This window comes from Salvelinus fontinalis, chromosome 24 (genome assembly GCF_029448725.1).
Source record: "Salvelinus fontinalis isolate EN_2023a chromosome 24, ASM2944872v1, whole genome shotgun sequence".
NCBI classification, from domain to species: domain Eukaryota; kingdom Metazoa; phylum Chordata; class Actinopteri; order Salmoniformes; family Salmonidae; genus Salvelinus; species Salvelinus fontinalis.
Genome location: NC_074688.1, coordinates 35,070,189 through 35,097,407, shown reverse-complemented (window position 1 = coordinate 35,097,407; position 27,219 = coordinate 35,070,189). Strand labels below are relative to the sequence as shown.

Genomic DNA, 27,219 nt, shown 5'->3' with positions numbered 1-27,219 from the left:
CTCTGGGGCAGATGAGAGTTTTATGGACGCTACTCTAGTTTCTGAATTAGGTATTCCCACTCAACTTCTCTCTGTTCCCATGGATGCTAGAGCACTGGACGGACGATCCATAGGTAGAGTTACCCACAGCACTATTCCTGTTAATCTACGGGTTTCAGGAAATCACAGTGAGGCTATACAGCTGCTTCTCATTGAGTCTCTCCATGTTCCAGATGTTTTGGGATTTTCTTGGCTTAAAAAACAACACCCCATTATTGATTGGACCACAAATTCAATCCTGGGTTGGAGTCGGTTTTGCCATTCCTATTGCCTCACAGCAGTGCAGCCTTCCCCGAGACAGCCTCCTCAGGGCTTAAATCAAGTCTTGGATTTCTCTACCTTCGCCACAGAATACCATGACCTCCTGGAGGTTTTCAGCAAGGCACGGGCTACTTCTCTTCCCCAGCATCATCCTTATGATTATGCCATTGATCTCGCCCCAGGCACCACACCACCTCGTGGTGGGTTATATTCTCTATCTGGGCCGGAGACCAAGACCATGGAGGAGTACATAGAGGAGTCTCTGGCTACTGGAGCTGTCCGGCGCAGGGTTTTTCTTAGTGGAGAAGGACAAGACCCTGAGTCCGTGCATAGACTACCGGGGTCTTAATGATATTACGATTAAGAATCGTTGCCCCCTACCATTCCTCTACTCGGCTTTTGAAACTCTCCTGGGGGCCACCATTTCTTCCAAGCTGGACATTCGGAATGCCTCCCACCTGGTTCAGATACGCGAAGGAGATGAGTGTAAGACAGCATTCAACACAGCCAGCGGATATTATGAGTACCAGGTCATGCCGTTTGGAGTCATCAACCACCGCTGTCTTCCAGGCCCTGGTAAACGATGTGCTCCGGGACATGCTAAACCAGTTTGTGTTTGTATACCTTGACGACATCCTGTTTTTTTCCCGGTCTGCCCAAGAACATGTTCTGCATGTCAGACAGGTCCTTCAGCGCCTCCTGGAGAACCAATTGTTCATAAAAGCAGAGAAGTGTGAGTTCCACCGCTATACCGTCTCCTTTCTGGGATATGTCATTGCTGAGGGAAATGTCCAGATGGATCCTGGAAAGGTGAAAGCAGTGGTGGATTGGCCTCAACCCACGTCCAGGGTACAGTTGCAACGTTTCCTAGGTTTTGCTAACTTCTACCGCCATTTCATTCGGGGTTACAGCACCCTGGCGGCCCGATCTCTGCACTCACCTCTCCCAAAGTACTGTTTACATGGTCTCTAGCTGTCAACAAAGCCTTTGTGGACCTGAAGCATCGGTTCACAACAGCACCCATCCTCATCCATCCGGACCCGTCCCATCAATTTGTGGTTGAGGTTGATGCTTCTTATGTTGGAGTGGGGGCCATCCTGTCCCAGCAATCTTCCCAGGACCAAAAGCTTCACCCCTGTGCCTTGCTGTCCCATCGACTTAACTCTGCAGAAAGAAACTACGACGTGGATAACCGAGAACTCCTGGCGGTCAAGATGGCACTGGAGGAGTGGAGACACTGGCTGGAGGGAGCTGAACATCCGTTTTTGGTCTGGACCGACCACAAGAATCTGGAATATCTCTGCACAGCCAAGCGCCTTAATTCCAGGCAGGTCTCGTGGGCTCTGTTATTTATCAGGTTCAATTTTACCATCTCCTACCGCCCAGGGTCCAAAAACGTGAAGCCGGACGCCATCTCCCATCTATACAGTTCCACTGCCAGTCCCTCTGAATCTGAGACCATCCTCCCTGTCTCTTGTTTGGTGGCTTCTGTTGTTTGGGGGATTGAGGCTCTGGCCCGCAAGGCTCAGCGTTCCCAGTCGGACCCTGGGGGGGGGGGGTTCCCGGCTAACCGGCTGTTTGTGCCTGATGCGGTCCGGTGTAAATTCCTAGAATGGGCTCACTCCTCCAGGCTTACCTGTCATCCTGGTACTCGTCGGACCCTGGCTTCCCTCCGTCAACGCTTCTGGTGGCCTACAATGGTTCCTGATGTCTCGACCTTCATCGCCGCATGCATGGTATGCGCACAAAGCAAGACTCCACGGCAAGGTCCGTCTGGCCTCCTACAGCCATTTCCTGTCCCTCATCACCCCTGGTCCCATATTTCTCTGAATTTTCCTCTGTCAGATGGCAACACCACCATTCTGAAGTTATCTTCAGCCAAGGAGACGGCCCAGGTTATGGTGCAGCACGTCTTCCGTATCCATGGACTCCCGGTTGTCGTTGTCTCGGACCGGGGTCCTCAGTTCTCGTCCCACTTCTGGAAGGCATTCTTCACTCTTATGGGGTTGTCAGCCAGCCTGTCCTCTGGGTTTCATCCCTAATCTAACGGCCAACCGGAGCGAGCCAATCAAGATATGGAGACGGCACTCTGGTGTCTGGTTGCCAGTAACCCCACCACCTGGAGTCAGCAACTGGTCTGGGTGGAATATACCAGGAACACTCTCCCTTGCTCGGCTACTGGACTAATCCCATGGAGCATTCGAAGGGGGAATCAGCCCCCACTCTTCCCAGAGCAAGAAGTTGAGGTCAACGTACCTTCAGCCCAGATGTTCGTTTGCCGCTGTCGGCGTACCTGGAAAAGAGCAATGGCGGCTCTTTTCAAGACCACCTCCAGGTATTGTCGACAAGCGGACTGCCACTGGACTCTGGCTCCTCGCTATCGGGTCGGGCAGAGGGTATTGGCTGTCCACTCGGGACCTACCCCTCCAGGTAGAATCCCATGAACTTTACCCCCATTTCATTGGTCCTTTCCCCATTTCTAAAGTCATTAGTTCCACTGCTGTCCGTCTGCTGTTGCCCTGTAACCTCTGTGTTCACCCTACTTTTCATGTTTCCAGGATTAAACCCTTGTCTCACTGTCCTCTATCTTCTGCTTCTAGGCCCATCCCTCCCTCCCGTGTCATCGATGGCCAACCAGCGTATACGGTGAGACGCCTACTGAGGGTTCGACCACGGGGCAGGGGTTTCCAGTATCTGGTTGACTGGGAGGGTTATGGCCCAGAGGAGAGGTGCTGAGTTCCGGCTAAAGACATCCTGGACCCGGCCCTCATCGCCGACACCCCGGTCAGCCAGGTATGCGCCCAGGCGTCCCTAGAGGGGGGGTACTGTCACGCCCTGATCTATTTCACCGGTCCTTGTGATTGTCGCTTATTTTCCCCAGTGTATTTATCCCTGTGTTTCCTGTCTCTCTGTGCCAGTTCGTCTTGTATGTTCAAGTCAACCAGCGTGTTTTTCCCATGCTCCTGCTTTTCTATTCTCTTTTACTAGTCCTCCCGGTTTTGACCTTTGCCTGTTTTTCTGGACTCCATTCCCGCCTGCCTGACCATTCTGCCTGCCCTGACCTTGATCCTGCCTGCTATTCTGTACCTCTGAACTGGTTTGGACCTTTTGCCTGTCCACGACCATTCTCTTGCCTACCCCTTTTGGATTGTTAATAAAGATCTTGGACTCTAACCATCTGCCTCCTGTGTCTGCATCTGGGTTTTGCCTTGTGCCCTTACAATCTGTGCTCATCGGCCATTGGACATAAACATTACACAACAAGTTGGAAATTGCAAATTCAACAATGAGTGGTTTGGAAGGAATCAGTGGCTAACTGCAAGCAGAATCAAGGCAATCACTAGCCTGCTATTCAGTGAAGTGGGTGTGTGGTCCAAGTCTGGGTTTATGAGTATCTTTACCAAGCTTAAGGATAAACATTCAACACCATGAGACAGAGAAGTTTGAATACATTGGCCATGCTGTCAATCCAGAATGACTTCTGCCACGTTCAAAATAACTGGAAACGCGGAACTGGGAAATCTCAGACTTCAGTGAGTTCAAGACAGCTGGGAACTCTGAAAAAAACAAGCTAAGACTGGGAAAATACAGATTGAACTGTCATCCAACTCGAAATTCCAAGTCGGGAACTCAGGCCTCTTTCTAGAGTACCGACCTGAAGATCACTGATGATATAATTCAACCTTCTTTTCTTCAGAGTTCACAGTTGTGTTGAAAGCAACATGAATCCAGAGAATGTACAGTTACATGACCTACAGCATTGTCAAACAAGTAAATGTTTCTGAGATTTCCGGACCACTAAACAACTATTGTGTCACGCCCTGACCATAGTTTGCTTTGTATGTTTTTATGTTTTGTTTGGTCAGGGTGTGATCTGAGTGGGCATTTTATGTTGTATGTCTACTTTGTCTGTTTCTGTGTTTGGCCTGATATGCTTCTCAATCAGAGGCAGGTGTTAGTCGTTGTCTCTAATTGGGAACCATATTTAGGTAGCCTGTTTTGTCATTGTGGGTTGTGGGTGATTGTCTATGTGTTAGTTGCCTGTGTCTGCACTGTTATATATAGCGTCACGTTCGTTTTGTTGTTTTGTATTAGTTTGGTTAGTGTTTCTTCTTAAATAAATAGAAGAATGTATTCACTTCATGCTGCACCTTGGTCCTCCTCTCTTCCACATTACGACGAACGTGACATATTGATTTAGAACCACAGAGGATTACCACAAGGTGCATAGAAAACAGGAGCTGCCTCCACTCTTCCAGCACTATTTCAACTTCAACATTGAAGTGACAACCAAAAGATACCAAAAACAATTTAGTCTAATCAATGCAAACTAAATATCATGTGGCTGTCCATGGTTCTGATGTATGTGTGTGTGTCTGTGTGCTCGCGCATTCGAGCAAGTAGAAAAACATGTTGACTCAGCCTACTTGTAGAGAAACACCAATGCCATCCTCCTCTCTTTCATGTTGACGAAACAGTCTATCACTCTGTCATACAGTACACACTTTTAATTTTTGTTGTCCTAGGCTCTCTGGCTAAAATGCTTGCTCGCTAGCCTAACTTCCATTCATGGGCAACATTTGCTAGTTAACATTAGCCTTTTACATCTAGCTACATATTGAACTTCCATCCTCTCAGGCCAAGAGCACAACATTGTATGAATTAATTAATGGTTGGATCAGAATCGCCATTATAATCATTGGCCAGTATGGAAGATTATGTAAAACCACAAATCCAAATTCCTATCTCCACCGATGGCTAATTTAGGAAAGTGCCGACTAGCTAGCCACCGGAGAACAACAACACAACGAGATGCAACAATTCAAGTTTTTCTGTCAATGACGTATGTTCTCAATGGGATTTGATAGGAGTGACGCCAAATCCAAGATTGCTTCCCTTGACCCTTTTTTTTGGTCCCCCAGAACCATTCACAGATTCGCTCAGTTTAGCTCAAAGCTGACTGGCACATTTTTTTATACTTTTTTGTTGAGGGAGACCAGATGCTTGCTGGCTTCCTTTGTCTTCAATGTTACGGGCGGCAACAATGTCATACATGTTTGGACCAGACAGCATCAGATACATGGCCTACACGTAGAGAGACAGAGGGTCGCTGTTTCGCTTGCTCGGACGCTTTCTCCTGTGAGATACATTCAGCCTCTTGCGAATTGAAGGAAAAATTATAGTCTGTTTTTTGGGGGAAGCCTGGTTTCCCTTGGATTCCATGAATACACGCCACTGCATATACAGTGCATTCGGAAAGTATTCAGACCCTTTGACTTTTTCCACATTTTGTTACGTTACAGACTTATTCTAAAATATATATTTTTTTTAATTCTTCATCAATCTATACACAATACCTCATAAGCGAAAACAGAAAAACTTTATTTACATAAGTATTCAGACCCTTTGCTATGAGACTCGAAATTGAGCTCAGGTGCATCCTGTTTCCATTGATCATCCTTGAGATGTTTCTACAACTTGATTGGAGTCCACCTGAGGTAAATTCAATCGATTGGAAAAGCACACACCTGTCTATATACTGTAACCAAGCCATGAGGTCGAAGGAATTGTCCGTAGAGCTCCGAGACAGAATGGTGCCCACCAAAAAACTTCTGCAGCATTGAAGGTCCCCAAGAACACAGTGGGCTCCATTATTCTTAAATGGAAGAAGTTTGGAAGACTCTTCCTAGAGCTGGCCGCCTGGCCAAACTGAGCAATCTGGGGAGAAGGGCCTTGGTCAGGGAGGTGACCAAGAATCCGATGATCACTCTGACAGAGCTCCAGAGTTCCTCTGTGGAGATGGGAGACCCTTCCAGAAGGACAACCATCTCTGCAGCACTCCAACAATCAGGCCTTTATGGTAGAGTGGCCAGACGGAAGCCACTTCTCAGTAAAAGGCACATGACAGCCTGCTTGGGGTTTGCCAAAAGGCACCTAAAGGACTCAGACCATGAGAAACAAGATTCTCTGGTCTGATGAAACCAAGATTGAACTCTTTGGCCTGAATGGCAAGCATCACGTCTGGAGGAAACCTAGCACCGTCCCTATGGTGAACCATGGTGGTGGCAGAATCATGCTGTGGGGATGTTTTTCAGCAGCAGGGACTGGGAGACTAGTCAGGATCGAGGGAAAGATGAAAGGAGAAAAGTAAAGAGATCCTTGAAGAAAATCTGCTCCAGAGCGCTCAGGACCTCAGACTGTACGAATGTTCACCTTCCAACAGGACAACAACCCTAAGCACACAGCCAAGACAATGCATGGCTTCGGGACAAGTCTCTGAATGTCGTTGAGTGGCCCAACCAGAGCCAGGACTTGAACCCGATCGAACATCTCTGGAGATACCTGAAAATAGCTGTGCAGTGACGCTCCCCATCCAACCTGACAGAGCTTGAGAAGATCTGCAGAGAATAATGGGAGAATATCCCCAAATACAGGTGTGTGAATGCATTCAGTTGTACAACTGACTAGGTATCCCCTTTCCTTTCCCTTTCAACAAAGTATTGAGTAAAGGGTCTGAAGGCTTATGTTACAGTTTTTTTATGTATACATTTGCAAAAATATCTAAAAAACTGTTATTGCTTTGTCATTATGGGTGTTGTGTTTAGATTGATGAGGGGGGGGGAAACTATGTAATCAATTTTAGAATGAGGCTGTAACGTAACAAAATGTGGAAAAAGTGAAAGGGTCTGAATACTTTCTGAATGCACTGTACAGTATTGTAATGAAACAGTCAGGGAGCAGGCCTTGAACCGTCGACCTTCTATAGCCCGAAGTCTAGCGCGCTATCGACTGTGCCGCAAAAGCATGCTCCAGCGGCAGAGTCGTTATCCGTGCTTATAAACCCAGGGTCGTTACACTATGTAGCGAATATATACAAGAAGCGGGCATTTGAAATGTCAGTCGTATCATCTAATTAGATTGCAAACCATTTTAAATGGGGGACTCTGTCTAAAACCTGTGATTCGGTATCATCTGCCATATCCTGGATTATACACGTGACAGTGTTATTGTAAAGTGGGATTTCACTGACCTTTGCAGCAGCAGTTGGGCCTTTCAGCAAGCATCCATGACTGAGGGCATGACTAGCTTGTCAACTATAGTGAAAGGAGCTTGGCACTTGGAAATATGAGAGTACGAAGCCTTCAGTAAAGTGTCGTTGTGTGTGAAATTATTGTGCAGCATTTTTGTTTAGTTGGACAGCTCATCTCTTTTTGTTAAAACCAAATCGCTTATTTATACTTGATGGTGATGCTTTGTTTCTAAATGTCTGCGTATTTTCAATGGCTTCATAGCATCGTTTCTGAGGCAAGTCTGACAGACTGGTTTTGGTGTGCAGCTGTCATTTAAAACAAATCCAGGGAGAGAGAGTGAGCGTGCAGGCTGCGCGGCAGGGCTATACTAGTATGTGTATGTGCTTAGTGTAGCTATACTATGCAGCATGCATAGTTCAGCGCATTGCGCAAGTAGGTCTCAAATTTGCCTATTTATTGAAGTCAAATATGCCGTGGACAAAAAAAATAAAAAAATGATATTCAAGACAAATATTCCTCGACTGACTGGGTTTTGTCTGGCTGCACTAGTCTACCTGCCACCTTATTATACATTAATACATAATAGTAATGGTCAATAGTTCAGGTAGTATGTTAGAAGATGATATGTTTGTCTAATGTTTTATAAACATTAATATTGTGTCATGAAGACAAGGCTCTGATTCACCACCTGATAACCTTTATTCAGGGTAAAACATTTCTTCACATTACCAGGAAGTCCTTCAGAGATAAACCTAAAACAGTGCTCAACACGTGGGCTGAATACCAGTCGAAACAGTTAAACACAAATCATTTCCATTTGAATTTCACATTTAGTTTTTATTAACAATAAATTACTTCTTACATAATGAAATTACACAATTATTTAGTAATTATTTCATCACATATTGAACATTCAAGACTTACAATATACACACCTACACATACTGTACTCATCATACACACACGTTTTGTCACTCGCATGCCATTGCAGTTCTGTCAGTGTGGTGGCACGTTCTGTGCAGATGCTTCAGGCCAGGTGTCTGTGGAGGGTTTTTAGTGTTGGACAGGTTGTGCTGGATTTCCCCAAGTGTTTGTGTGTGTGCGCATGTGTGCGTATGTCAGCGTGTGTGCATGTGTAAGTGGCATATCGGTATTGGTGAGGTGAACTGACCCCCAGAACACGTCCATTGTATAAGCAAGGCCTGTGATTCTGTAGTGCTCGTCTTCGCCAGTCGATTACCTCCAGCCCAATACTGAACACCCAGTCATGTGATTGTTCTATTTACTATACAGAATCATGAAACATTCATGGATAATTTCCATTCAATGCTGGTGGCCTGTTTTTAAAACTTGCTTCTTGAATGGTTTCAATAGAGGAGTTGCTCTTTACAAAAGGGTGGATCGCCAAGCCATTGTTCTGGGGGATTTAACTCTCAAGCAAAGAAGTCCTTAAAAAAATGAAAAAACAAAATCACACTCATGCAGCTAAGGCAAGGATACGATACATTCATATGCTACAATCCCCTTGAGAACTGTTTCTGTGGTTATCATCTTCTCCCATCACATGCATAGCTCCAGTTCCACCAGAGCCTTGTTTTACAGTTAGACTGTTAGTGCTGAATCATTCCACTGGAAGTAGTGTAAGACATGCAGTGTGTTGGAGTTATTGACAAAGTGCTCTGATTATAGGACCTATCAGGGGAGCCTGGGACCCTAAAGCCTGGAACCCTAAAACCTGCAGCCTGGGACCCTAAACCCTGGCACACCAAAACCATCGGAGAAGGGGAAACAGTTAACAGGAAATAATGTCACTGCATCACTTTCCACCAATGCAATCCCATGCTGAAATCACATGATCTCTGTGATTTGACCCATGTGGTCCAGTAAAGATTACTGCCAGGGGGTTCCAACCAATCACTTTCAGAGTGGAATATCATGTGCTTCACTGCTCCTCCTCTGACTGGTCAGTCCAGGTACCGAAGAAGTTGGAGACTTTGGGTGTTTTCGGGGTGCGTCTGGCCCCCCTGGAGCCCAGTCTGGCCCCTGAGGAAGTGCCCCCTCCCTGGGCCAGGTGGATTCTCTGGCACTCCCTGAGGTTCTGGGCCCGCACTTCCTGGTTCTGGATCTCCTCTACCACCCGACAGGGGAACCAGCCCCTCTCTCCATCATGGAGCCTCTCACCCATCATCCAGCCTGAGGAGGTGATAGAGGAAAAAGCGAGAGAGAGAGAGAGAGGAGAGGGAGAGATATTAAATAACAGGCAGCCTGGTGAATCTACAGTAGAGGTCCTAGTAATAACATCTCCCAGGAGATATGTTGTCTGGTCTCACCATCGTCTGTCCTCTCCAGGATGTTCAGCAAGTCAGCCATCTCAATGGACAGCTCATCTGGCTCCTGAGACGAGTACGACTGAATACACTGGACCTGGGGAGAAGCTGACACATACCATGGCACATTAATAGCATACACTATATACACAAAAGTATGTGGACACCCCTTCAAATGAGTGGATTTGGCTATTTCAACCACATCCGTTGCTGACAGGTTTATAAAATAGAGCACACAGCCATGCAATCTCCATAGACAAACATTGTCAGTAGCATGGTCTTACTGAAGAGCTCAGTGACTTTCAAAGTGGCACCGTCATAGGATGCCATCTTTCCAACAAGTCAGTTCGTCAAATTTCTTCCCTGCTAGGGCTTCCCCGGTCAACTACGCTGTTATTGTGAAGTGGAAACGTTTAGGAGCAACAACGGCTCAGCCGCGAAGTGGTAGGCCACACAAGCCCACAGAACAGGACTGCCGAGTGCTGAAGTGCATAGCACGTAAAAATCTTCTGTCCTCGGTTGCAACACTCACTATCGAGTTCCAAACTGCCGCACTATAACTGTTCGTCGGGAGCTTAATGAAATAGGTTTCCATGGCCATGCGCAAGCCTAAGATCACCATGCGCAATGCCAAGCATCAGCTGGAGTTGTGTAAAACTCACCGCCATTGGAATCTGGAGCAGTGGAAACGCACTCTCTGGAGTGATGAATCACTCTTCACTAGAGGTCGACCGATTAAATCGGAATGGCCGATTAATTAGGGCCGATTTCAAGTTTTCATCGGAAATCGGTATTTTTGGACACCGATTTGGCCGATTATTATTTTTATTTTTTACACATTTATTTAACTAGGCAAGTCAGTTAAGAACACATTCTTATTTTCAATGACGGCCTAGGAACGGTGGGTTAACTGCCTTGTTCAGGGGCAGAACGACAGCTCGGGGATTCAATCTTGCAACCTTACGGTTAATTAGTCCAACGCTCTAACCACCTGCCTCTCATTGCACTCCACGAGGAGCCTGCCTCGTGAATTCAGTAAGAAGCCAAGGTAAGTTGCTAGCTAGCATTAAACTTATCTTATAAAAAACAATCAATCAATCATAATCACTAGTTAACTACATATGGTTGATGATATTACTAGTTTATCTAGCGTGTCCTGCGTTGCATATAATCGATGCGGTGCGCATTCGCGAAGGTACCTAACCATAAACATCAATGCCTTTCTTAAAATCAATACACAGAAGAATGTATTTTTAAACCTGCATATTTAGCTAAAAGAAATCCAGGTTAGCAGGCAATATTAACCAGGTGAAATTGTGTCACTTCTCTTGCGTTCATTGCACGCAGAGTCAGGGTATATGCAACAGTTTGGGCCGCCTGGCTCGTTGCGAACTAATTTACTAGAATTTTACGTAATTTTGACATAACATTGAAGGTTGTGCAATGTAACAGGAATATTTAGACTTATGGATGCCACCCGTTAGATAAAATACGAAACGGTTCCGTATTTCACTGAAAGAATAAATGTTTTGTTTTCGAGATGATAGTTTCCGGATTCGACCCTATTAATCATCTAAGGCTCGTATTTCTGTGTGTTATGTTATAATTAAGTCTATGATTTGATAGAGCAGTCTGACTGAGTGATGGTAGGCACCAGCATGCTCGTAAGAATTCATTCAAACAGCACTTTCGTGCGTTTTGCCAGCAGCTCTGCTGTTCATGACTTCAAGCCTATCAACTCCTGAGATTAGGCTGGTGTAACCGATGTGAAATGGCTAGCTAGTTAGCGGGGTGCGCGGTAATAGCGTTTCAAACGTCACTCACTCTGCGACTTGGGAGTAGTTATTCCCCTTGCTCTGCATGGGTAACGCTGCTTCGAGGGTGGCTGTTGTCGATGTGTTCCTCGTTCCAGCCCAGGTAGGAGCGAGGAGAGGGACGGAAGCTATACTGTTACACTGGCAATACTAAAGTGCCTATAAGAACATCCAATAGTCAAAGGTATATGAAATACAAATGGTAGAGAGAGAAATAGTCCTATAATTCCTATAATAACTACAACCTAAAACTTCTTACCTGGGAATATTGAAGACTCATGTTAAAAGGAACCACCAGCTTTCATATGTTCTCATGTTCTGAGCAAGGAACTTAAACGTTAGCTTTCTTACATGGCACATATTGCACTTTTACTTTCTTCTCCAACACTTTGGTTTTGCATTATTTAAACCAAATTGAACATGTTTCATTATTTATTTGAGGCTAAATTGATTTTATTGATGTATTATACACTGCTCAAAAAAATAAAGGGAACACTTAAACAACACAATGTAACTCCAAGTCAATCACACTTCTGTGAAATCAAACTGTCCACTTAGGAAGCAACACTGATTGACAATAAATTTCACATGCTGTTGTGCAAATGGAATAGACAAAAGGTGGAAATTATAGGCAATTAGCAAGACACCCCCCAAAACAGGAGTGATTCTGCAGGTGGTGACCACAGACCACTTCTCAGTTCCTATTCTTCCTGGCTGATGTTTTGGTCACTTTTGAATGCTGGCGGTGCTCTCACTCTAGTGGTAGCATGAGACGGAGTCTACAACCCACACAAGTGGCTCAGGTAGTGCAGTTCATCCACGATGGCACATCAATGCGAACTGTGGCAAAAAGGTTTGCTGTGTCTGTCAGCGTAGTGTCCAGAGCATGCAGGCGCTACCAGGAGACAGGCCAGTACATCAGGAGACGTGGAGGAGGCCGTAGGAGGGCAACAACCCAGCAGCAGGACCGCTACCTCCGCCTTAGTGCAAGGAGGTGCACTGCCAGCGCCCTGCAAAATGACCTCCAGCAGGCCACAAATGTGCATGTGTCTGCTCAAACGGTCAGAAACAGACTCCATGAGGGTGGTATGAGGGCCCGACGTCCACAGGTGGGGGTTGTGCTTACAGCCCAACACCGTGCAGGACGTTTGGCATTTGCCAGAGAACACCAAGATTGGCAAATTCGCCACTGGCGCCCTGTGCTCTTCACAGATGAAAGCAGGTTCACACTGAGCACATGTGACAGACGTGACAGTCTGGAGACGCCGTGGAGAACGTTCTGCTGCCTGCAACATCCTCCAGCATGACCGGTTTGGCGATGGGTCAGTCATGGTGTGGGGTGGCATTTCTTTGTGGGGCCGCACAGCCCTCCATGTGCTCGCCAGAGGTAGCCTGACTGCCATTAGGTACCGAGATGAGATCCTCAGACCCCTTGTGAGACCATATGCTGACACATGCACATTTGTGGCCTGCTGGAGGTCATTTTGCAGGGCGCTGGCAGTGCACCTCCTTGCACTAAGGCGGAGGTAGCGGTCCTGCTGCTGGGTTGTTGCCCTCCTACGGCCTCCTCCACGTCTCCTGGTAGCGCCTGCATGCTCTGGACACTACGCTGACAGACACAGCAAACCTTTTTGCCACAGTTCGCATTGATGTGCCATCGTGGATGAACTGCACTACCTGAGCCTCTTGTGTGGGTTGTAGACTCCGTCTCATGCTACCACTAGAGTGAGAGCACCGCCAGCATTCAAAAGTGACCAAAACATCAGCCAGGAAGCATAGGAACTGAGAAGTGGTCTGTGGTCACCACCTGCAGAATCACTCCTGTTTTGGGGGGTGTCTTGCTAATTGCCTATAATTTCCACCTTTTGTCTATTCCATTTGCACAACAGCATGTGAAATTTATTGTCAATCAGTGTTGCTTCCTAAGTGGACAGTTTGATTTCACAGAAGTGTGATTGACTTGGAGTTACATTGTGTTGTTTAAGTGTTCCCTTTATTTTTTTGAGCAGTGTATTAAGTTAAAATAACTGTTCATTCAGTATTGTTGTATAATTAAATGGGCTTTTTTGGGGTCCTCCAATAATCGGTATCGGCGTCAAAAAATCATATTCGGTCGACCTCTACTCTTCACCATCTGGCAGTCCGACGAACAAATCTGGGTTTGGCAGATGCTAGGACAACGCTACCTGCCCCAATGCATAGTGCCAACTGTAAAGTTTGGTGGATGAGGAATAATGGTCTGGGGTTGTTTTTCATGGTTCGGGCTAGGCCCCTTAGTTGCAGTGAAGAGAAATCTAAACTCAACAGCATACAATGACATTCTAGATGATTCTGTGCGTCCAACTTTGTGGCAACAGTTTGGAGAAGGCCCTTTCCTGTTTCAGCATGACAACGTCCCTGTGCACAAAGCGAGGTCCATACAGAAATGGTTTGTTGAGATTGGTGTGGAAGAACTTGACTGGCTTGCACAGAGCCCTGACCTCAACCCCATCAAACACCTTTGAGATGAATTGGAACGCTGACTGCCAGCCCGGCCTAATCGCCTAACATCACTAATAATATTGTGGCTGAATGGAAGCAAGTCCCCGCAACAATGTTCCAACATCTAGTGGAAATCCTTCCCAGAAGAGCGGAGGCTGTTATAGCAGCAAAGGGGGGGACCAACTCCATATTAATGCCCATGATTTTGGAATGAGATGTTCGACGAGCAGGTGTCCACATACCTTTGGTCATGTAGTGTATACACCACCTGGTATTTGGTACCTAAGAGTTCAGCTGTGAGTAGTGGATGTCATCTCTGAGTCGGTGTGTGGCATCTTTGTGTATGTCTCACCTGGTTGATGGGCGCTGGTGGACATAAATCGCGTGCGCCGATTTGGCGTGAGAGCACAGATCCACCGCAGCTTATCACTCCTGGCAGCAGCACACAGGAACACATGGGAGATTGATCCGTTATAAACAATGACATACAGAGAAATACTGTACAGAGTACACTAGGTGCCGAGGGGTCTTGAGACTCATATATATATATATATATATATATAATACTGTTAGTTGTAGTCACTCACATGCTGGAGGTCTTGAGCATGTAGTTGACAGGCCTCTCCTCCTGGTTCTCCAGGAGTTTCAGGTTGAACACATTGGCCAGCATCTGACCCTGGTCTTCCAGGTCCTCAGTCCTCAGCATGGCCCGCGTGCACGAGTCCAGCACCTGGAACTTCTCACCACTGACACACATACATACATACATACATACATACATACATACATACATACATACATACATACATACATACATACAATGCCTGCTGTGAGCACAGGGCAGTTTGGCAGGTAGTAGACTTCGAAACTGCCTGTATACAAAATGATGTGACGTGGGGGGGGAGCAATAGAAAGTCCCAGACTGAAAGTGGGTGTGCTGTGACCCCCAATGACCACTAGCTGTCTGTGTGATGATGTCATGTGCTGACCTGGAGCTGCGCTTGGTGATGAGCAGCAGGTTGTTGAAGAGGAACAGGTAGACAGGGTGGTGGAGCTTCTTGCTCCGCATGGTCCTAGTGCTCTTGGGCCCGGCCATCTGCTGCACCTCACCCTTCTTCAGCAGCCAGCGGGAGTGGGAAATCACCGGCACTGACTGGAGGGAAAGGGTCACAGTTCACAAGGTCAGAGTTCAACTCAGGGTTATTATAAATCATTGAGATCTTCTTTTTTTTATACAATCAACCTCAAAGTATTCAAACAGACAATGAACCTAACTGCGATAGATAACCTTTGACTAAGTCTGTGCCAGTCTGGCAGTGTAACTGTTTTACTATACAGAATATAGACATGTTGTCACATGACTGGCAGCTGCAGGTACCTTAGACTTGAACTCCAGTGTTTTCTCAATGCTGATGAGTTCCTCTGTACGACTCATCTTCCTCACACCCTCGTTGCACTCCTTCACAATCTGACATGCACACAAACAAACCCTTAAATAAGGAACACATCCCAAGGTTCCCTTGGAATTGAATATAGTCAGTTAAAACTTCTTAATAGGGGGCGCTATTTTCACTTTGGGAAAAAAGTCATGCCTAAATTAAATGGCCTCGTACTCTGTTCTAGATCATACAATGTGCATATTATTATTACTATTGGATAGAAAACACTGATGTTTCTAAAACGGTTTGAATTATATCTGTGAGTAAAACAGAACTCATTTGTCAGCAAACTTCCAAACAGGAAGGGAAAATTCTGAAAATGGGGCTCTGTGTCAGGGCCTGCCTATTCAACTGGCTTATATTTATGGATCTGAATGCACTTCATACGCCTTCCACTAGATGTCAACAGGCAGTAGAATGTTGAATGGGGTGTCTAACTTGATGTGAGACCGAATGAGAGCTTTTGGAGTGACAGGTCCGCTCTTTTGGCAGTATTCAACTGCGCACCAGGGAATCTCACATTGTCTTCTGAAATGCGTTAGGTATACACGACGAAATGCTCCGGCTCTGATTTTATTGGATACATATGAGAAAAACATCATAAAGTAGGATTTTCAACCGAGTTTGACCAGTTTATTCGACGTTTATTGGGACTTTTTCGTTCCATGCGCTAAGATTTCTTGGACATGTGCCCTCCACATGGCTAGCCAAAGTTGCTAATTCGACAGAAGAAAAGGACATTCTTAAACAAAACAACGATTTATTCTGGAACTAGGACTCCTTGCACAACATTCTGATGGAAGATCATCAAAAGTAAGATAATATTTATGATGTTATTTCATATTTTTGTGGTTTGTGTTGGCTCCAACAAGGCAGAGAATTGTTGGGCGCTGTCTCACAATATTGCATGCTGTACGTTGTACTAAAGTTATTTTTAAAAATCTAACACAGTGGTTGCATTAAGAACCAGTGTATCTTTCATTTGCTGTACAAAATGTATTTTTTAGTAAAGTTTATGATGAGTTTTTGGTTAGATTACGTGACTGTCCAAAATTTCTCCGGACAATTTGGTGCATCATGGCTACGTATTCACAATGTAAAACCACGATTTGTACCTCTAAATATGCACATTTTCGAACAAAACATAAATGTATTGTATAACATGATGTTATAAGACTGTCATCTGATGAAGTTGTTCAAAGGTTAGTGATTAATTTTATCTCTATTTGTGGGTTTTGTGAAAGCTATGTTGGCGGTGAATAAATGGCGTTGTGTGTTTGGCTATTGTGGTGAGCTATTATAAATATATATTGTGTTTTCGCTGTAAAACATTTTAAAAAACGGAAATGATGGCTGGATTCACAAGATGTTTATCTTTCATTTGCTGTATTGGACTTGAAATATGAAATTATATTATATGATATCCCTGTGGCGCTAGGCTAGGCTATGCTAGTCAGCTTTTTTGATGAGGAGGATCCCGGATCCGGGAGAGAGAAGTGTTAGAGGTTAAAGACATGCTCCGGAACTTTGGCGACTAAGCATTTTTTAAACCTCCCGCTTTGGGCTGGATGTGTCAATGTGTAGTTTATGTAAGGGATAATCAACAAGGGGCTATGCGTTCTATGGAAAATAATGAATGACATGGAAGGTTTCGGAGTGAAACCCCGAGTGAGACCCCGAGTTGATTAACCTTTTAGTACCATGGCTATAATTTAACACATTTGCCACTAGAAATATGTTCATTTGCCAGTAGAAATGTGTTCAACACCCACTGAAGTATCTAGTAAGTTTACTAGATAGCTACAGTAGGTGCCATGGTAACCAAACAGACTTGCTAGTTTAGCTAACTAAACCATCAGTCGTAGCTTGCTATTATGAAAATCGAATTCAACAGTAGCTCAAACAAACATGTAAAAAAGAAATATAACCATTGAATTCTGACGTGCAAATATATCATGCGTTATAGGGACATAATGGGTACTCTAGAATGCCATTCAAGCCAATCAGAAAGGAGTATTCAACAATGCCATTGTACAAACATGCATAATCTACAAACAGAATTACTGTCTTATCTCAATTAGCCACAAATTCCCTAGTTTGAAAGCGACTCTTTACTGAAAGCTAGGCGGCGCCATTGTCCCTACATTTTCCTACACGGGGGCCAACCCCCTAGCAATTCCAGTTCTAGCCAATGAGCTTCAGCCCTCGCCATTTGAGAGGCAGCTAGCAAGGTGCACAGACAGAAGAGCGAGAGAGAGCAATGATGTGGTTAACATGTCTGCACATATGTGACGTAGTACTACATTTTCGGGCATCACTTTTGGCTCGTGAGCGCTACTTTCAGAACTACTGGCAAAAATGTATACAAAAGTACCGGAGAATCTTTTAAACAGAACATTACTGGGAGGGAAATAATATATGCAAAATGTGTGTCCAAAGGAATGGGTGCTGAACCTGTTTCAGAGCTCAAACCCTGTGTTTATGTAGAGGCTATGCTCCAATTAAAACCACATTCCTTTGTTTGTGGCGACGACAATTAACCTCATCATGACAATCATCATTCCATACAAAGCATAGAGAGGCGTGACAAGACTAAGTCTTCTCAAAATGATGAACAGCAATGATTGTTTTCTGATGTAACACTCAACACCATGACATGCCCTGAGCCTATAATCACCACCGGCACTACTTCCTCCAACACACCCCAGGCCAGTACTGAACCAAATCCAGCACGCTTTCATCTCTCCCAGACTGGTTTGGTACTGTAAACTGGTCTGGTACTGTTACTGTACCTGCGTCAGTACTGGACCTAAGCAAAGTCAGCACCCCTCCCTACTCTACCTGCTCCAGCTGCTGGTGAGCCTTGATGGCATTAGCCTCAATCTCTGAATTCTCCTCTGCCTTCTTCAGAATGTTCTGCAAGCAAACACAGCATCAGAAGTTAAAAGCAAAACCTACATCCTGAATAATGATACTGCAATATGTTAGCACACAGTAAAGCATTATCACAACTATTATTAACTTTTAAGAAACGCCATGTTTACCTGGACCAGCATTTTGAGTCGTGTGATCCTCTGGAAGGGGAGGATGAGGAAGGATGTGAAGGACAGGCCTCGGACACACGGATGGTTCTCCAATTGAGCCATGGCCTCGCGGAATAACTGATTTCCCTGTCTGGACAAAACACAGGCATGTTCAAACCACCACAAAGACAGCCAACACAAAACACAGGCATGTTCAAACCACCACAAAGACAGCCAACACAAAACACAGGCATGTTCAAACCACCACAAAGACAGCCAACACAAAACACAGGCATGTTCAAACCACCACAAAGACAGCCAACACAAAACACAGGCATGTTCAAACAACTCCAGACTGAATCAATGATGTTGTCTGACCACATACGGTCTACGCAGAGTAGACAAGCTTCAGAGTTGATAGATGTTGCAGCAGACTACTATACTACATGAGCAACAAACAGTGTTGCCAACTAATTTTCAGGGAAAGTTTCTTGAGGCAGGTTGATTTGTTGCTAAAAGTTGCCAAATGACGTTGTGATGTCATTGCGTGATAACGTAAAACTGCGTCATTATGTAGAATACACAATAACGTTATTCAAATTGACTGGCCAGCTCGGCAAAAAATATGATTTGACATTTGTTCAGGTACAGACTCCCACTCTTTTCTGTACTTCTGGCTGTACAATTTTGATTGAGACTAGTTGATTTTTGTTGTAAGTTCTTTTCAAGATCAAACATTCGTGACCAGCTATATTCATTGGGTTTGGCTTGTCGAACCCGTACTACTGCTGCTGCAGTCGGCCAACAATGATTTGCAATTTGCTGAAATTGCTGCTGGCCTGCTGCAGCCTGTGCACGAGCTGAGCGCCTGCTGCTGACGTCACTCACAATGCACTTTTGCAGCCAGGCATGTGTGTTGTGACTGAGTGTGTGACAGAGAAAATTGTTTTTGTGTCATTTAGAGGGAAAATGTGTGCATTTTAGCGTTTGAGTGACTTTTCAAAAGTTGCTAAAAGTTCCAAATACATTTTTAAAAGTACCTAAATTTGTTCCTAGGTGCTGATTAAAAAAAAAGTTGCCAGGGTAGTCTGAAAAGTTGCTAAATCTAGCAACAAATTGCTAAATTGGCATCACTGGCAACAAATCATCACACTGACTTCATCCAACCAAGTCCAAACACACAGACCACCTTTCCATACGATGTGTCCTACGAAAAACCACAGCCACCTGTAGACTATGACTTCACACTGTCTTGGCAACAGCAGAGGTCCAGCAGAGGTCTCCCTCGCTAAAGTTAGCTTGATCTCTAGCTCAGCAAGCTTAGTTCTTTCCACACAGTGTTTAATAAGAATTAGAGGTTTTTTGCATAGAGAGGACAACAATCGCCTTTACCAAATTTTGACGCAAACTACGTGCAGCCTGTCAATAATCTGGTTAGGAATGAGAGGCATCAGTGAAAACCTCTTAAGAATCTCCCAGCCAGCAGGGCAAAACAGCTGCTCACACTAACGTCACCAATACCTTGGTGACTCAGAGCACAGTCACTGACGTTCTGTATGTCATTAATGGTCGTTAATGCTATGCCGATGATCGCTATATCACATTATATGGAACATGTCAATACAGCACATACCGGTAACTGCCAAAATAATGGAAACACTTGAGTAAATTATGGATAAAGTACATTGAAAGTAAGTGCTTCCACACAGGTGTTGTTCCCGAGTTAATGAAGCTATTAACATACCATTGTGCTTAGGTTCACGTATAAAAATGCTGGGCATTCCATTATTTTGGCTACCATGGCTATTCCCCCAAAGGATGACAATGCCCCCATCCACAGGGCATGATTGGCCACTTTGATGGAAGAATGTTGGAGGGATGCGACACCAGAGTTCCAGACACATGTAGAATCTATGCCAAGGTACATTGAAGCTATTCTGGCTCATGGTGGCCTAACACCGTATTAAATCAAATCAAATGTTATTTGTCACATGCGCTGAATACAACAGGTGTAGATCTTACAGTGAAATGCTGAATACAACAGGTGTAGATCTTACAGTGAAATGCGTACTTACAAGCCCTTAACCAACAATGCAGTTAAGAAAATTGAGTGTTAAGAAAGTATTTACTAAAATCAACTGAATCAAAAAAAATAAAAAAATAAACAGTAACAAGACTATATTCAGGGGCTACCGAGTCAATGCACAGGTTAGTCGAGGTAATATGTACATGTAGGTAGACGTAAAGGGACTATGCATAGATAATAAACAGAGAGTAGCAGCAGTGTAAAAATGGAGGTGGGTCAATGCAAATAGACCAGGTAGCCATTTGATAAGCTGTTCAGGAGTCTTATGGCTTGGGGGTAGCAGCTGTTAAGAAGCCTTTTGGACCTAGACTTGGCGTTCCGGTACCGCTTGCCGTGCGGTAGCAGAGAGAACAGTCTATTACTCGGGTGGCTGGAGTCTTTGGCAATTTTTAGGGCCTTCCTCTGACACCACCTGGTATAGAGGTCCTGGATGGCAGGAAACTTGGCCCCAGTGATGTACTGGGCCGTACGCACTACCCTCTGTAGTGCCTTGTGGTCGGAGGCCGAGCAGTTGCCATATCAGGTCAGGATGCTCTCAATGGTGCAGCTGTAGAACTTTTTGAGGATCTGAGGACCCATGCCAAATCTTTTCAGTCTCCTGAGGGTAATAGGCATTGTCGTGCCTTCTTCACAACTGTCTTGGTGTGTTTGGACCATGATAGTTTGTTGGTGATGTGAACACCAAGGAACTTGAAGCTCTCAACCTGCTCCACTACAGCCCCGTCGATGAGAATGGGGGCGTGCTCGGTCCTCATTATCCTGTAGTCCACAATCATCTCATTTGTCTTGATCACGTTGAGGGAGAGGTTGTTGTCCTGACACCACACGACCAGGTCTCTGACCTTCTCCCTATAGGCTGTCTCATCGTTGTCGGTGATCAGGCCTACTACTACTGTTGTGTCATCCGCAAACTTGATGATGGTGTTGGAGTTGTGCCTGGCCATGCAGTCATGAGTGAACAGGGAGTACATGAGGGGACTGAGCACGTTCATTTTGTAGAATTTCTTTCTTTCTTAATGTGTTTGAGACAAATCAGTTGTGTTGTGACAAGATAGAGATGGTATACAGAAGATAGCCCTATTTGGTAAAAGATCAAGTCCATATTATGTCAAGAACAGCTCAAATAAGCAAAGAGAAACGACAGTCCATCATTACTTTAAGACATTTAGGTCAGTCAATACAGAACATTTCAAGAACTTTGAAAGTATCTTCAAGTGCAGTCGCAAAAACCCTCAAGCACTATGATGAAACTGGCTCTCATGAAGACCGCCACAGGAAAGGAAGACCGAGAGTTACCTCTGCTGCAGAGGAGTGCTTTACAGAGTTCAAATAACAGACATCTCAACATCAACTGTTCATAGGAGACTGCGTAAATCAGGCCTTCATGGTCAATTTCTGTAAAGAAACCACTACTAAAGGACACCAATAAGAAGAATAGACTTGCTTGGGCCAAGAAACATGAGCAATTGACGTTAGACCGGTAGAAATCTGTTCTTTGGTCTGATTGGTCAAATTTAAGATTTTTGGTTCCAACCGCAGTGTCTTTGTGAGACGGAGAGTAGGTGAACAGATGATCTCTGCATGTGTGGTTCCCACTGTGAAGCATGGAGGAAGAGCTGTGGTGGTGTGGGGGTGCTTTGCTGGTGACACTGTCAATTATTTATTTAGAATTCAAGGCACACTTGGCACACCATTCCATCTGGGTTGCGCTTAGTGGGACTATCATTTGTTTTTCAACAGGAAAATGACCCAACACCCCTCCAGACTGTATAAGGGCTATTTGACCAAGAAGGAGAGTGATGGAGTGCTGCATCAGATAACCTGGCCTCCATAATCACCCAACCTCAACCCAATTGAGATGGTTTGGGATGAGTTGGACCGCAGAGTGAAGGAAAAGCAGCCAACAAGTGCTCAGCATATGTGGGAACTCCTTCAACACTGTTGGAAAAGCATTCCAGGCGAAGCTGGTTGAGAGAATCCCAAGAGTGTGCAAAGCTGTCATCAAGGCAAAGAGTGGCTATGTTGAAGAATCTCAAATATAAAATATGTTTCGATTTGTTTAACACTTTTTTTTGCTTACTACATGATTCCATATGTGTTATTTCATAGTTTTGATGTCTTCACTATTATTACAGCTGCCATACCAACCACAACACCATCTCTATTGTACTACTGCACAGAGAGGTTACACAACATATGGTACTACTGTAGACATTAGTTGGAGGGGTACCCACAGAGAGGTTACACAACATATGGTACTACTGTAGACATTAGTTGGAGGGGTACCCACAGAGAGGTTACACAACATATGGTACTACTGTAGACATTAGTTGGAGGGGTACCCACAGAATGCGTCGGTAGTTCTTCTCCTGATACACCTGGTTGATGACGTAGGTTATAAAGACGTGGAAGTGCTTGACGGCGTGGTGGTGGACGATGTCACACACCTCTGAGATCTGGAGGGACTGTTCGATGCGGTTCTCCAGGTCCATCAGGAACCTAAGGAAGGATGTATAGTATGGCGTCAGCAGCAGGTGACTGGTGAATAAATGTCCCCGTACAACTATTACAGTATGATATGGAATGAAAGATGATTAAGGACTTGTTTTCTTTTTACTTTCAGAAAGTTTAACAGCAGTTTAGTGGGGTCAGTAATCAAACATTGCAGAGAGGATGGGGTGCTGATTAGTCACACACACAAACGCTTCTCTTACCTCTCGCTGGCCTTCATCACCTCTTCAATGTTGGAGAACAGGAAGTGCATGTCTGATTGGCTGAGTGTGTTGACCAGCACAGGGTTCTTCAAGAAGTGGGTCTCCAGCACCTCCAGACTCTTGTAGTAGGACGCCTCTGAGGTTACCAGCTCAAACATGGCCTAGAGAAGAGAGAGAGGACACAGGTCAAGAAGGCACTCGCTTACCATTCAGGTAAGACCTCTCTGAACTTTTACCCTACAGTATAACCTTTCACCTCTCTCTCTGCTGTACAGCCCTTCCCTCTACTGTATGACCTTTGACCTCACACCTCTTGTATGATGATCTCTCTCTGCGGTAGCTGGGTGAGCAGGCCGCTCTGCTGCACGACCTCCAGGTTCTGCCACAGACTCAGAGAGCGGGAGTTGTTCCTCAGCTGCAGCTGCAGGGCTGGTGGAGACGTCACCCCTAACCCCGTGCTGACCCCATAGGTCAACCCTTCCTGCTGCCGTCGCTGCTCGATCTCCTGCTGTTTGGATGTGTCCCGGTACTCCTGGTACAGGAAGGCTGGAGGGAAAAAAGGGACAAATAGAAAGAAAAAAGACAGAAGGAAGACAACATGAGTCGGAGCACATGGCCATGCTTGGTTGATAACAATATTATATTATTAGGGTTATTTAGCAGACACTTTAGTCTGAAGCCACATCACACAGCATGTGGCCCATGGGGGAATCAAACTTATAACTCACAACTACACTTTGGTGTCTTTACATTGACCCCCGTGACCTAGAACTAAAACGTTCCCTTTATATTTATGTGAAATCGTGGAGTTGTAACGACATGAGTTATTGTGTACAGTAAATTTGGAAGGAATGGATCTCATCTCCTATGAAAGAATGGATCTCATCTCCTTTGAAAGGATGGATCTCATCTCCTATGAAAGAATGGATCTCATCTCCTATGAAAGAATGGATCTCATCTCCTTTGAAAGAATGGATCTCATCTCCTATGAAAGAATGGATCTCATCTCCTATGAAAGAATGGATCTCATCTCCTATGAAAGAATGGATCTCATCTCCTATGAAAGAATGGATCTCATCTCCTTTGCATATTGGCAGGCCACCAGTGGCTGACTGACTTCACATTTCTCTATCAGTCCTCTCTTTTCTTTCTCTTTACCTCAGCCAGTTTCAGGTGAAAGAGGGCTTGATATTTGCACATTGATAAGCGGGGTGGTTGGTTGCGGAGGAGAACATTGGCACTGTGTGTGTGTGTGTATGTGCACGCATGCATGTGTGAGTGTGTTTTGCCCTCTTACCCTACAGAGGTTAAGGTGATGTTGAAAAGCAGGAAACAGTTGCATAAGCCCCTTTAGTCAGATTCAAATGCTAACCTATTGTAGGTGGGTGTCTGGTATTGACACTTATATAAGAGAGGGAGAGAGAAAAGAGGGCTATAAAGACAAGCAGAGCGAGAGATGGAGAGAGAGGGTAAGATTGAGAGAGGAGGAGAAAGAGGCGTGCCTGAACCAACATGTTGACAATAAGCACTTTCGCCTGAGTTCTTCTATTAATGCGTCCTTTCAAAAGGACATCCTTTTATTTACACATACAGAACAGGTGTGCAGCACATGATCCTTCACCCTGCAAGTGTGCAGCACCTGACCTTTAACCTTGCTCTGAACTCATCTATACCCATTAGTGTAAGTACAGATAACAGAGCCCCGCCACACACTAAACTTGACCTTCAACCTTGACGGATGCACAGTGAAGTTTTAAGTGATAGAACTTCAGGCAAATCTTGTTCTTTTTAAGGCAATGTCATAGGATAGATATGTTGTTGTTAACAGCTGTGTGTGTGTGTGTGCGTGCGTGCGTGCGTGCGTGCGTGCGTGTGTTCATACCTGCATTCATGTGTGTACCTGCATGTGTTTGTGTGTACCACTATCTGCGCATATGTGTGTGTGGTGGAACAGAGAATATCATTATGTCAGTGCAGCAGCAGCTCTGGAGGTTGAAGTGCTGTGGGTGGAATATATATGTTACCTCCAACTTGCATGGAATTGACAGTTCTACTGGCTACATTTTTCTCACCAATGTTCTTGACAATGTTGAGACTGTAGCAGATGGATTCTATTTTCAATGGTGTTGAGCCCTTTCTTTCCCCATTGCTCACCAACCTGAGTAGAGAAAGAGAGAATGAGAGAAAGAAAGAGAGAAAAATAAAGATGAGATGAGCAAGGAGATGCTTTGACGTCAACGGCAAAGCACTGTTCATCCTATAATTTACAACAATTCGAGGACAATCATTGGAGCATCTGAAGGTCTATGAGAGTCAGATTGAGAGCACTTCCTTTCACATTGTCCAAATACCATCTGTTCATTATGCATGGCCTCCTGACACTGCATGAGAAATGTTAGATATTCATATCTCAACAGGCTACCAATAGATCCTTGTTCCCACAGACATTCCATCCTCAAAATCAATAATATGCATTTTAAAAAGAAGATTCACATAAAATAAGGAATATATTCATGCCCCAAGATTTAAACCAGAGCCCAGGGACTCCTTTTCGCTACCAATATGGATTTGATAGAAGGTACAGAAATGCTGCAACTCCCACTTCCTCTCATTCTACAGGCACAAAAAAATCAGAGGACTACATGTTTATCTCCACACTGTCTAGCTCACTACATACTGTTTTAGTACTTCACTGAGCACCTCTTCAAAAAGCTCATCCTCTTCAGCATATTTTTACACAGAAATAAATCACCTGCAACATACTGCACTTTCACTAATCAGTTACCAATTAGCACATAATTACCACTTGCAGAACCCAACAGTTCTTCTCCCCATCTTTTTACCTGAGTTTGCCTCCCTCTACGTCGACCCCCTCTTCCGCTGGTTGTGGTGACTGTGTGTCCCCTCCGGGCTCCCGTACAGAGCAAGCGGCGGTGCATTCTGAGAGGCTCTCCATGTCTTCAGTGTGTACGTGCATGCCATGTGTCCGGTACAACAGAGCGCTAGAAATGGAGGTGGAGGAAGTGGAGCCCCCTCCACACTGACCGCTAGCTGGAGAAGCATCTGCGCTCTTCCTCCCTCCTTCTCCTCCTCCTCCTCCGCTCCTCATCCAAAGAGGGGAAGAGGCCCCGCTAGAAAGTATGTGTGGGCTCCTGGGCTCCCCGTTGCTTGGCAACACAGTTCCAGAATGGAGTGGTCGTGGAGATGTTGGCTTACTACATACAACACGTACACAGTAATAAGCAGCTGCAATAACAATAAGCAAAAGAGATATCTCTACTTGAAGATGAGGCAAATATAACTATCTGTATTTCAGTAACAAAAAAGTATGAAAATGTATCCACTCACTACTTTAAGTCGCTCTAGATAAGAGCATCTACTAAATGACTAAAATGTCAATTTAACTGTAACACACTCAGAAAACAGATATTCCTTGACAATATATAGGACAAAGAGCAGTGCAGCCTGCTCTAGACTCAAATCTCACTCAATGGAAAGGCAGCTCATAAAAGACAATGATAAATTGGTTGCTTCTCAGTTTGAGTGTGTGTCTGCATGTGAGTGTCTGGGTTTGAATCAGTCTGGCCTGGCTTATGGCGGGGCTCACCGTCGTGCCCGGGGAGATAGGGGAGTTTTCTGGAGATCAGGGACACTGAGGGTGCTGCTGCCTGACCTGCTGGCTGGGCTGGGCTCTGGGCCAGGCCTCAGAGAGACTGCAGGTCCTGAAAGAGGGAGAGAGGAAAAGAGAGAAGATAATCCTTAATTAAGGGAAAGGGGTGTGAGCAAAGAAGAAACAGTGAGTGAAGGACAAGGAAATTAAAATACTCTAGCTCTATTTTCCTATATTAAAACACACACACAGTGAGTACAGGGCTGATTGGCAGGTGGTCATGACTTTGAAACCTCCTTTAGATGGAAGAATGTGTTGCTAGGAGAGCCTCCTGAGTTGGATTGAGGGAGAGTGTGTTGTCAGCAGACTACAGTACCCTGGGACACGTGAATAA

The 27,219-nt window shown here is 45.0% G+C and overlaps 1 protein-coding gene across 2 annotated transcripts in view; it reads right to left on the bottom strand.

The window, feature by feature from the left end:
* Window positions 1-8,147: 8,147 nt before the first annotated feature.
* Window positions 8,148-27,219, bottom strand: part of LOC129822360 (ephexin-1-like) — a 31,510-nt gene continuing 12,438 nt past the window's right edge. For both annotated transcript variants that reach the window (XM_055880581.1, XM_055880582.1), the window contains exons 3-16: window positions 26,823-26,937; window positions 26,059-26,430; window positions 25,288-25,373; window positions 23,526-23,761; window positions 23,216-23,376; window positions 22,848-23,000; window positions 18,437-18,566; window positions 18,234-18,308; window positions 15,332-15,421; window positions 14,943-15,106; window positions 14,541-14,699; window positions 14,306-14,385; window positions 9,662-9,766; window positions 8,148-9,524 (exon numbers count right to left, since the gene is read on the bottom strand). In XM_055880581.1, the coding sequence (XP_055736556.1) occupies window positions 9,274-9,524; window positions 9,662-9,766; window positions 14,306-14,385; window positions 14,541-14,699; window positions 14,943-15,106; window positions 15,332-15,421; window positions 18,234-18,308; window positions 18,437-18,566; window positions 22,848-23,000; window positions 23,216-23,376; window positions 23,526-23,761; window positions 25,288-25,373; window positions 26,059-26,430; window positions 26,823-26,937 (2,177 nt within the window). In that variant the 3' untranslated portion in view covers window positions 8,148-9,273. The remainder of the gene's footprint in view (window positions 9,525-9,661; window positions 9,767-14,305; window positions 14,386-14,540; window positions 14,700-14,942; window positions 15,107-15,331; window positions 15,422-18,233; window positions 18,309-18,436; window positions 18,567-22,847; window positions 23,001-23,215; window positions 23,377-23,525; window positions 23,762-25,287; window positions 25,374-26,058; window positions 26,431-26,822; window positions 26,938-27,219) is intronic.